The 9,861-nt window shown below is 34.9% G+C and overlaps 2 protein-coding genes across 4 annotated transcripts in view; one reads left to right on the top strand and one right to left on the bottom strand.

Annotated features, from left to right (window-relative positions):
• The window catches only part of LOC142349514 (sodium/calcium exchanger 3-like), a 54,922-nt gene that overhangs the window by 731 nt on the left and 44,330 nt on the right, over nucleotides 1-9,861 (top strand). Inside the window, exon 1 of one of the 3 annotated variants that reach the window (XM_075401120.1) lies at nucleotides 6,356-6,488. The exons of 1 other annotated variant lie outside the window; for it this stretch is intronic. The gene's annotated coding sequence lies outside the window, so the exon portion shown is untranslated. Of the gene's footprint in view, nucleotides 1-6,355; nucleotides 6,489-9,861 lie in introns of those variants that run through there. One more of the 3 variants, XM_075401122.1, reaches the window with a different exon arrangement.
• On the bottom strand, nucleotides 4,915-7,863 carry LOC142349516 (uncharacterized). The gene is made up of 2 exons (XM_075401132.1): nucleotides 7,236-7,863; nucleotides 4,915-6,512 (listed from the first exon to the last, which is right to left on the bottom strand). The coding sequence occupies exons 1-2, from the start codon at nucleotides 7,361-7,363 to the stop codon at nucleotides 5,048-5,050; spliced, it is 1,593 nt and encodes a 530-aa protein (XP_075257247.1). The 5' UTR covers nucleotides 7,364-7,863; the 3' UTR covers nucleotides 4,915-5,047.

Here is a 9,861-nt window from a genome sequence, read left to right as displayed (position 1 = left end):
AAATAATATATAAAAACGTTTTCAATTGCTTGAGCTTTTATTATGGTGTTATGTTTTTTTCCCACAAATTGAAAATTGTTGTTGCTTCAAATTGCTCTCAGCAAAGCTTGCAGCAACTATTTTTCGCTTTTTATTGTCTGATTAGTTTGATTTTCCGTCAGCACAAGCGGAATGAGCTGAAGAAGTAGTCTCTAAGTGTAAGTTGCACCAAAACGGCAAAGGCATAATGTGTTAGTGTCGCCGAACGGCATAATTTTATGGTGTAAAGGGTAGGTTTGGTAATAATTATTAGAGCAACTCTTTGTTCGTTATGTTGATTCTATGTCAACATCATTATAGTGAGAGAATCGTTTGGGACCTTTGTCTCTAATTGATTGCAATCCTGTGTTCTCCACTGAGCCATCTGGTCCACACTGTGAGAGTCTTACTATGCTCTCTTATATTGAGCGATAATTTCAAGCTCCATCTTATGATCGCAACTTACTTACTAGAGTCTATACTCTATGGGCACAATTCCCCTCGGCCCTGCCGCCTTCAACTTAAGCAGGCTAAACTAGACCACAGCTACACGCCAGTCGTTTGAGAGCAATTTGTTCGGCGTTAGTCGGCTATATTTCTAATTTTTAAACATAGACGGCAGATTGTCAGAAGATAGCGACAATAGCTGCGTAGATCTGCAGTCTCAAAAAACAGTAAAAAAGACAGACCAAAAAAATATAGTGGCAGAAATTTTCTCCGCAAAATCTAGTCACTTTTCTTATTTGTTTATAGTCATTATGCAACCTGAGTCTAATTTTTTTTTCTTGTTTTTCAAGATAATCAATGCGATGCTCTTTTGAATCCTATTCATGAAAAGGCTTCAGAAATTTTACTCCACCAACAATAATTTACAAGTAGGCACAATAATTGCTTTTGTTTACTGCCATTTTAGGTCACTATTATTTTTTCGTTTTTTTTTTCGATCTTTTGGTCACTTGTTGAAATTGTTTTAAAAATTTTTTTGAGAAAGTTAGCTGACGCATAATGTTTGGTAGTGCCCCTTCCACCAAAAACAAGATGTTCTATTGCTTTAATAACATTTGCGTATGCTGAATTTTAAACTCTCCTTGTTGCTAAATTGTGCTGTCTAAAAACAAGTGATAACAGTCATTGATGAAACTCCTGTTTGTTTTTGGATGGCGTTTTGCGAGATCAGTTTAGTAATTTTGAACTGACTCTTTTAGTTTGCTCCAGTTATTCTGAATCACATCGTTTTTTGATATTGTTAGTAGTATCAAACTGGCGTCAGTAGATTACTGACTTCTTTCCATTTTTGGAAAATCAAATATTTTAACGACCAGCTCTTAAAATAGTTCCAGCTCGATACGAAAAACAGAACCAGATAAAGCAACGTATTTGTGGTCATTATAACAAGTAGAGTACTTAATTAATATAAAGCATGCACTTGCGTGTTATTAAATGCCAAGACTTGTTGCATAAACTTTCGACATCTCAAAACGTGCCAGTGGCGTGCGTGTTTCAAAAGTTATGTGACCCTGCAGAAGTTACAACTCTAGCTTGACATCTCAAACTGCTACGCCAGAATTTCTCAGTGATTTCAGGCAGAGTCACGTAACTTTTACATATTGTCTAACAATAATCTACCAAAGCGCCGTTTTACCACAAAGGCAAATATTCTATACGAATTTTTTTTGTTTTCATACAATCGAAGTTTTTAGTCTTGTTTTATTCACATTCTTGATTTTAATTTTTATACTGATGATATCAAAGGTGAGTTTGTTTTGATGATATCAAAGGTTGGTTAGTTCGAATTGAATTAAGTTTTTCAAGTTTGGTTTTCCTCTTATCATGTTTACACAAAACAATAATATTTGAAAAACTTATTTGTCAATTTTTCTAATTAACTCTTGATAACTTAATTGTTAAAAGATTATACAGTGCTCTTGAGAAGGCTCCCAGATGCTCATTTAATTTCTCTAATTATAGGAGCTCTTTATGAGTAGAATAGAATGTTTTTTTCAGCACTGAGTTCTTTCTAAAATGATCTTTTTTCGATGTACAATTTTCAACCAAAACATTTCCAGTGTAATTAGTTTCTGGATTGATTGGTGTGTCGTCTTATAGCAAACCTGATTTTAGCAGTTGATTTTCACTACAACAAACTACAACAGCCTGGATTTTTTCTTAAAATAGGAAATCGGCGGTTCACTCGCCTGGCAATATATTTTGGCAGCAATCTTAAGCCAATTTTTTTTCCTCTTACGTATTGCGATCTAAGAGGATTATGAAGGGTTTTTGCAAAGCCATCTATTCACGTTTGCATTATTTTGAAAATTATATAGCTTCTTTTGCAGGCTTTTGCGAGTTTCAAAAGGTTTTAGAAAAGTTTCTTGAAACACTGAATTGTGTTTGAACCGCCTTTTACTGAGAAAAAGATAAGTAAGGCATTGCTTAATTTCAATTTGATTTTTTAAAAAGGTTCTTAGTCTTTTCCAGTTTTTCATAGATTTTACTCGAAAGAAAATCACAATCATTTCAGCGTTGTTCAAATACTTTTAAGTCTGTCAGAAGAGAAAATCGAAGATATGAGCTGTTAAGGCGCAATTAATGCAATAGACGACATTTTTCTGGACAATTTTAGGATTGTTGCACCGACAAAGGTGTACTATTAAATTGTTCTAAAAACGTAGCTAAAGGCATGAAAAAAAGTTTCTTCTGAACTTTGAGAACATAAAACGATCGACTGCAATTGTATCTGCAACATCCTGCAGAATGCATTGATATGGTGCATTGTATGCTGCAAAATACAAATTTGAGAACATTTTGTGCTACTCTGTCTTAAGAGCAGTCTTCTTTGATTGAGTTGTTTTTTGTCATTATTTTTCAAATATTCGCTAGTAAAATTGAACTACAATAGATAACGCTTAATTATGTCGTGGATTCTTTTCCAAGGATTCGAGAACTTGAAATGCTATGTGATCTGAGATATTCGCTCTGTTTCCGCTTCTAGTGACAACGCTCTGCTTGGTGCAGATTTGGTGGCTGCCTATTTTGTCGGATTTTACATGGTAGCTGCCTATTTTGTCGGAACTGTTATTATATCGATAAATTGAATTTGAGTAAAATAATCATGAAACAGTTAAATAAAAGACGTTGTCAATTTTGCTCGTCCTTGCTACACTCTTTCTTTCTGCTTTTGATGAGTTGTACAAAGGTAAAATTCTTAACATTTCAAGAAAACGCGTTGGTTGCTGGTTGCAAAACATCTTTGTTAAATCAGAACTGAATTTTGACCAAATATTTTGTCAAAGTGTTCTGAAGTTAAAATTTTCTTTTTTAAATTCTCTGGTGCGATTTTTGAACATCCCTCGGACGTGAAAATTTGAGCAGATCAGGCGCAATTCATTCATAGATGACATTTTTCTAAATTTTAATAATGTTACACCGACCAAGCTGTACTAATAAATTGATATTTTTTTTCTAATGCAATTTTAGACGCAACTATCAATTTCAGTCGGAAATGCAGTTTGAGCAGATTTAACACATAGTGATAGGCACGAAAAAAGTTCCTTTAAACTTTGAGAACATAAAACGATCGACTGAAATTGTATCTGCAACAGCCCATAGAATGCCTTGATTTGATACTTTGTACGTTGCTAAATGCAAATATGGGAGCAATCTGTGCCACTCTGTCTTAGGAGCCGTCTTTTTTGATTTTTTCTTTTTTGCAATTTTTCGCGAGTGAAATTGACCGATAATAGATAACGCTTAATTATGTCATAGATTCTTTTTTAAGGATTCGAGAACTTGAACTGCTATGTGATCTGAGATATCCGCTCTTTTTTCGCTTGGAGACAACGATTTTCCTGGTTCAGATTTGCATTTTTTGCGGAGCTTGTTTTACGTGGTAGCTGCCTATTTTGTTGAAACTGTAATTACGTCGATAAATGGAGTTTGAGTGATATAATTAACATATAATAATCATTTTATTCAACATATAATCAAGAAACGGTGAATTAAAAGAAGTTGTCAATTTTGCTCGTCCATAATAGACACTTTCTTTCTGTTTTTGATGAGGTGTTCAAAGGTAAAATTCCGAAAATTTCAGGAAACACGTTGGTTGCAAAACATCATTGTTAAATCAAAAGAGTTGAAGTTGGACCATTTTTTGTCAAATTGTTTCCAAGTAAATATTGTTTTTTTTTTATTCCGCGAGATAAAGCTAAAACGTCTTTCGGACGGTGTCCCGTTTTTCCCCGTGTTTATTTCTGACCCCATCATTCAATCCCGAATATTTCACCCCTCTATCATTTCACCCCGATTTCAATTCCCTATATAATGTTAGGTAGGTTTAGCATAGCGCCTTAAGGGAATAATAGTGGAAACTAGATTCGTAAGGTTTAGGAAAAGGATTTTGGGGCAAAATTTTTGCGGGGTTATTTGATTTAGGGGTAAACAGATATGGTGTTAAATATGGGAGATTAAATGCATCGGGTGAAAAGAGGTGAAAATAACACAAGAACCCATTTTGACGCTTAAAGGATGGTATGTTTTCGAATTTTTCGAAAATTGGAATTTTGATTGTTTGGTAGAGCCTGAGTTTGGTGTAAATCCGAATTTAAACGGTGTTCTCTGATTTTTGACGAGTTTCAAGAATACACAAAATCTCAGATTAAGCAAAAATTTTGGTAAATTTTAAATTGCGCATGAATGTTGTTTTGTGCATGAAATTTGGATCCGTCTTAAAGTGATCAAAATGTCCGCGAACAGATTGTTGTCAACTTGAGGTTATCTACTCCTCTAAAATTGAGCTTAGATCAAAAGCCTGTTTATATGAGATTTACGACTAATTGTGTCCGAAACCACCTGAATTTTGGAGTTCATCAACACTTTCGAGGTATGAACAGAAACTGCTTCTAATTTGAACATTTTATTTCATAACAGTCTAACTCTATCAGAATTGAAGGGAACATTATTTACCGCTTAATTTTCCTCCTAAAGTTTTATTGAGAACAAACAATATCTAAAACTGGTTCAAATTGTGTCGTTAGAATGATATTCCATTTCGGTCCATAGCGAATGCGAGCTTAGACTGGTTAAATATAGCCGCAGTTAGCCCAAAGTAAGTTTCCATTAGAATGGGTTCCTGAACAAACTCTGGTCGGTTTTGATTTGGGCTTGTAAAATTCTGGGTTTCAACATTTTGGCTATTCAAACAGCTTTGCAAATCTTCATTTTGGCGAGGCGTTAATCCGGGTTTTGTGATATTTTGGGTGTTTAGAGAAATTTGTTCAGTTGTTTGGCTGACTTGTTGCATTGACGTCTGAGAAATAGTTTGCAGACCCGAGTTTAGTCCATTTTGTTCTTGAATGTTTGACGATATTATTTGTGATTTTTGAGCTGATTTTGTGTTTATGTTACTTGTTGTTAATGTTACAGTTGTGGGAATTTGAGCGAGTGGGATATTGGGAAAGTTTAAACCAGTCCCCCCAGTAACAATGTTGGTCAAAGTTTGGTGCATAACTTCAATTTGGTACACACCTCTGTTGCCTGAAATTTTTCCCGCCAACGGGTGGCTGGTTAGTAGCAACCAGGGCAATTCGCTGTTGAACGGTTTCCACAAAGACTGGTTTTTGGGTTTAGCGGAGGCTGAGACTATTAATTTCACACAGTCGAAGTGTCTTTGAGATAGCAAAGACTTCTCTGGGTAATAAATTGGGCCAAGAATAACTTTGGAAATACTGGAGTAGGGAACCCGGCGTATAGCCGCACAGTTCGACGCAGCCAGTTTGTCTGTGGAGTTAGTATTAAATCCGGTAGCCCTGTTTTGCATGTTATGAGTTGTTGTTGTTGTATTATTGGTGGTAGTTAACTTCTCAGTTATAAAATCGTAGTTGATAACACAAATTGACCTTTGGTTTAAAGCTACAACCCGTTCCGTTTCGTGGTTCCAACTGTCAAGCATGGTTAATACATATAATGCCACTAAGCTACCATCTTGCTGTGGATCCAAACATTCAAGTGTTATGAACTGCTCTGCTCTATACAGTCGTTCCTGCCTGTTAGCGAAATATTGATCAGCCCGTATTTGTTCAATCACGCTTTTGCGCCCTGGACTGTTTAATTCCCTGCCAAAACTTTCTACCCCAATTTTACCCAATTTCTCCTTCGCCCCGCTTACAAATTTCTTGGTGTTTTCTTTAACGTTTTCGGCGTATTTTTTACCCTCCTCTGTAAACTTTTCACGTTTCGAACCCGAATTTATCGAACCTCTGTCGAAGTTTTGGTCACTGTTGCCGGACATTTTTGACTCTTCAACAACTTCGAATCTTAATTGACCGCTGCTCACAGGAATCGAGGATATTTCACTTTCTTGTGAGGTGTTCGTGACCTGTGATCCGTTTGACGTTAGCTCAATATCGTCCCCAGAATTCGTGGAACTTACAGAGTTCTGGGGTTGCTGTGTGTTTTGACTCTGTTGAACCAAGGTACGTTGTGGACTGCTTTTCACACTAATTTCGGAATCTGTTAACTTTCTGGCGTGGACCAAATTATTTTTGAAATCTCGACTGTTTTTGAAATCTTATCAAGATAATGAATTGTTATATCTGTCCAATTATAGCCCCAAAATATGCAAATGGAGAAATTGAGATTTTAATTTCAGCCTGGATTGATTGGGATTGCGGCTTGGTTTGTTTGAGAGCTATAGTTGGTCTTGTAAAGGTTCAACGCTAATCGAACGTTTCAAAGGTCAAAGTTCAAACTTGAAACATGCAGAGATGAGCATTTTCCATGTCAGTCCCATAAAGTTTAATGCAAGCGAACGTTCGAAAAGCTCGGGGCATGCAAATGGGCAGTGTTTTGCTAGATATCGGCATGTTTTAAGTTTGAACTTTGACCTATGAAACGTTCGATAGCGTTGCAACTTTATGAGGCTGGCTATATAGTCTGTCCCCTAAAATTGGAATAATCGAACGTTCGTAAAGCGCCAAAACATGCAATTGAGATTTCAAATAAGCAATATGGACAGTGTTTTTGAAAGGTTTGGAACTTTATGGGACATGTTATATTCTTCAATTTTGACCTCTGAAACGTTCGCTAGCGTTATCCGATAAAAGCGAAGTGATAGAGTATATTTTAAAAGCAATAAGTTTGTAGTAAGTTTTTTGGAAAGTTTTACCATGTCAATGCTCTAAAATGAAATCAGGGGGTGGGGTGTAGTTAAAAAAGGCAACAGATTCCTATTGTTCTTGTTGAAATTGAAGGCAGGGTTCGACTCATCGAAGATTTTCACTGAGGGTGGTTTTGGCGACTGTGTTGTCGTTTTGTTTGGACCAGCAAACGAAACTTCAATATTGTCCATTACGATTAACCAAATTTGTAACTTGTTCTGCAGGTCGAGTAAATAGTACTGATTAAATTGAACAAAGTATACTAAAGTAAATGTTAAGAGTCGTTTAGCTCATAAATTTTAGCAAATTTTTCGCGACTGCAGAAAGTTCATCAATTTTGGTCGTTTAATGTTATGCAATCAAACAAAATCATAACGCGATGAATCAACTCAACACCAAAATGCCAAACTGTGCTTAAAGTTTAATGTAAAACACGCAAACATAACTGATTTTTTTTGGTGACGTTGAAATTGAGAAACAGATTTTTTTCAAGGACAATTGAAGTTAGTTATCTCGCTACATAATATAATAAATTTATATCAAAATGTTGTGTTTTTCGTCTCAGAATTCTGTTATTATCAACAGGGGTTTGAGTGAACTTGAAACTGTTTTCAATACTGTTTTGTTGTTCACGCGTGATAAGTCTTTTCAGACGGTTTTGCAATATCATTTTATTTTCACAAGGGAATGTTGTAAATGGTATCTATTGAAAAATTAATGTGCCAATTTCAAACTAGTTCACCATATGGTCGAAATTTTGCTGCAGTGAATGTAATATTTGCATTTGATAATTGGAATGAAGTTTTTACCAATACCGAATTTGCCTTCATGGTCAAAAAACGAATTGAACTCAGAACGTGCTTTATTTGCGATTGTACTTAATATTTTATTGATTACAAATCGTATGCATTGTTCAAAATAGGGAAGTATTTTTGAGTGCTAAATACATTATTTATGAATAAACTCGTTCAGTTGGAAGGTTTTTGTTCCTGGGCGTGTATAATGGTAGTTTTTTACGTTTAGCTATAATATTAATTTCAATAATGGCTCATTTCTAATATTTACGTTCAGCATGAAACTTAATTTTTTTCCTATTAACATATGGGAAAATGTTGCATGACTCGAATCAGGAACGATAAAGGTGCTCTATAACCAATTTTTTTTCATCTTATCAAACATCTTTTCCCTATTTGGTACTTTCAGCGAGCAAGACGTTTTCAAAGCCAAGACTTCTCTCCTATTTTGCACAGTCGTATCTTTAGGATTTTTTTTTCATGCAGATTGTAATAGTGCTGTTGTTTTAGGCGCTCATTAAAGACTCAGAAAAACAAAGATTTTTTTCTCCCGCGTCCTTCTACGAAATGTGATTTTCAGGTGCAAGTTTTAAAATCGGTGTCTGGCTTTTTCACCCCTATTTTTTAAGCGCCTATCTTTTAATCCCGATCTATCCGCCCCTCTATCATTTAACCGCTCTATCATTTCACCCCGATTTTAATCTTCCATAAGATTAGGACTATTAAATTTAATGAACAATAACATGGTCATGTCTCAGAACTTGATACGAAATTATCACAACCAAACATAGGATTAAGTTTTTCACTCATGACAAAACGTGCCTTTAATGTCGACTGCTAATAGGCGGGACGAAATGATAGAGATGAAATCATTGAGGGGTTAAATGATAGAGGGTTAAAATATGCAGGGTTGAATGAATCGGGATGAAAAGAAGTATAACTTTTAAAATTAATTAATGAACCTCCGTTTAGCAGCTGCTTGATATGATTTCTTTATTTTTAGGTTTCTTGTTCGTCAGTAAATTAATTCAATAATATTACGTCATGTTTTATGTTAAACACGTGAGCCTTTTTATAAATGTGTTGGAAATTCTCAGTTGTTTCTTCTTTTTAATAATTTGAATTGCATCGTATGAAGTCCATTCTATTAACTGCACAGAATATCTATCGTAACGCAACTGATTGCATACGATAATCAAGAAACGAAAATCGGATAATGTAATTAAGTGCGCAACTATATGATGCTATTCAGTTAGCCTACTTTAGAGTAAACCTGAGTGCTAGTTTGTCACCTAACCTAGTTATTTCTTTTTGCTTTGAGGATCTCTCACCACTGTAATGCATTTTTTGAAAACTTTCTTTTTAATCTTTGTCCTTTTTTTAGTTGTAATTTCTATTTATGATTCTAACGCTGCAAAATTTTTGAATCCTCGGATTATTCTTTTAACACTTAAACTTTTCTTTGGGTGTCACCGCAAACTGTTTTCAAGTTCTCTTGTGTTAATTTTTGGGGCATTATTTGGTGATATTTTTAGTTATGTATAGTTTTGGCGCTTCAAGCGCGGCCAGCATCATACTGTGGTGATTTTTTAACGTTTATTTTTATAGTAATCTTTCAATTTTCAAAGCAATTTTTTCCACTTTGAAGTTTAGTTATAGCTCTAATATTGCGCGAGCAATGAAGACTAGGATAATTTTTGAGGATATTTCTACTGGGACCAGTATATTTACAGTTCAATTAGGATTTTCAATTCTGCTGTAGTTTCAATAGTTGCAGATATATCTACAAATGATATATTTACAATTGATAAGTTGTTACTAGTAATTTGAGACTGTTAAATTTTTTCATCTACTGCAATTTTCTTAGATATTTCGACGTGGTGATATGAGCTCCT

This window comes from Convolutriloba macropyga, chromosome 11 (genome assembly GCF_964194025.1).
Source record: "Convolutriloba macropyga chromosome 11, txConMacr16.3, whole genome shotgun sequence".
NCBI classification, from domain to species: Eukaryota; Metazoa; Xenacoelomorpha; order Acoela; family Convolutidae; genus Convolutriloba; species Convolutriloba macropyga.
This window is presented reverse-complemented; position numbering and strand designations above follow the sequence as displayed.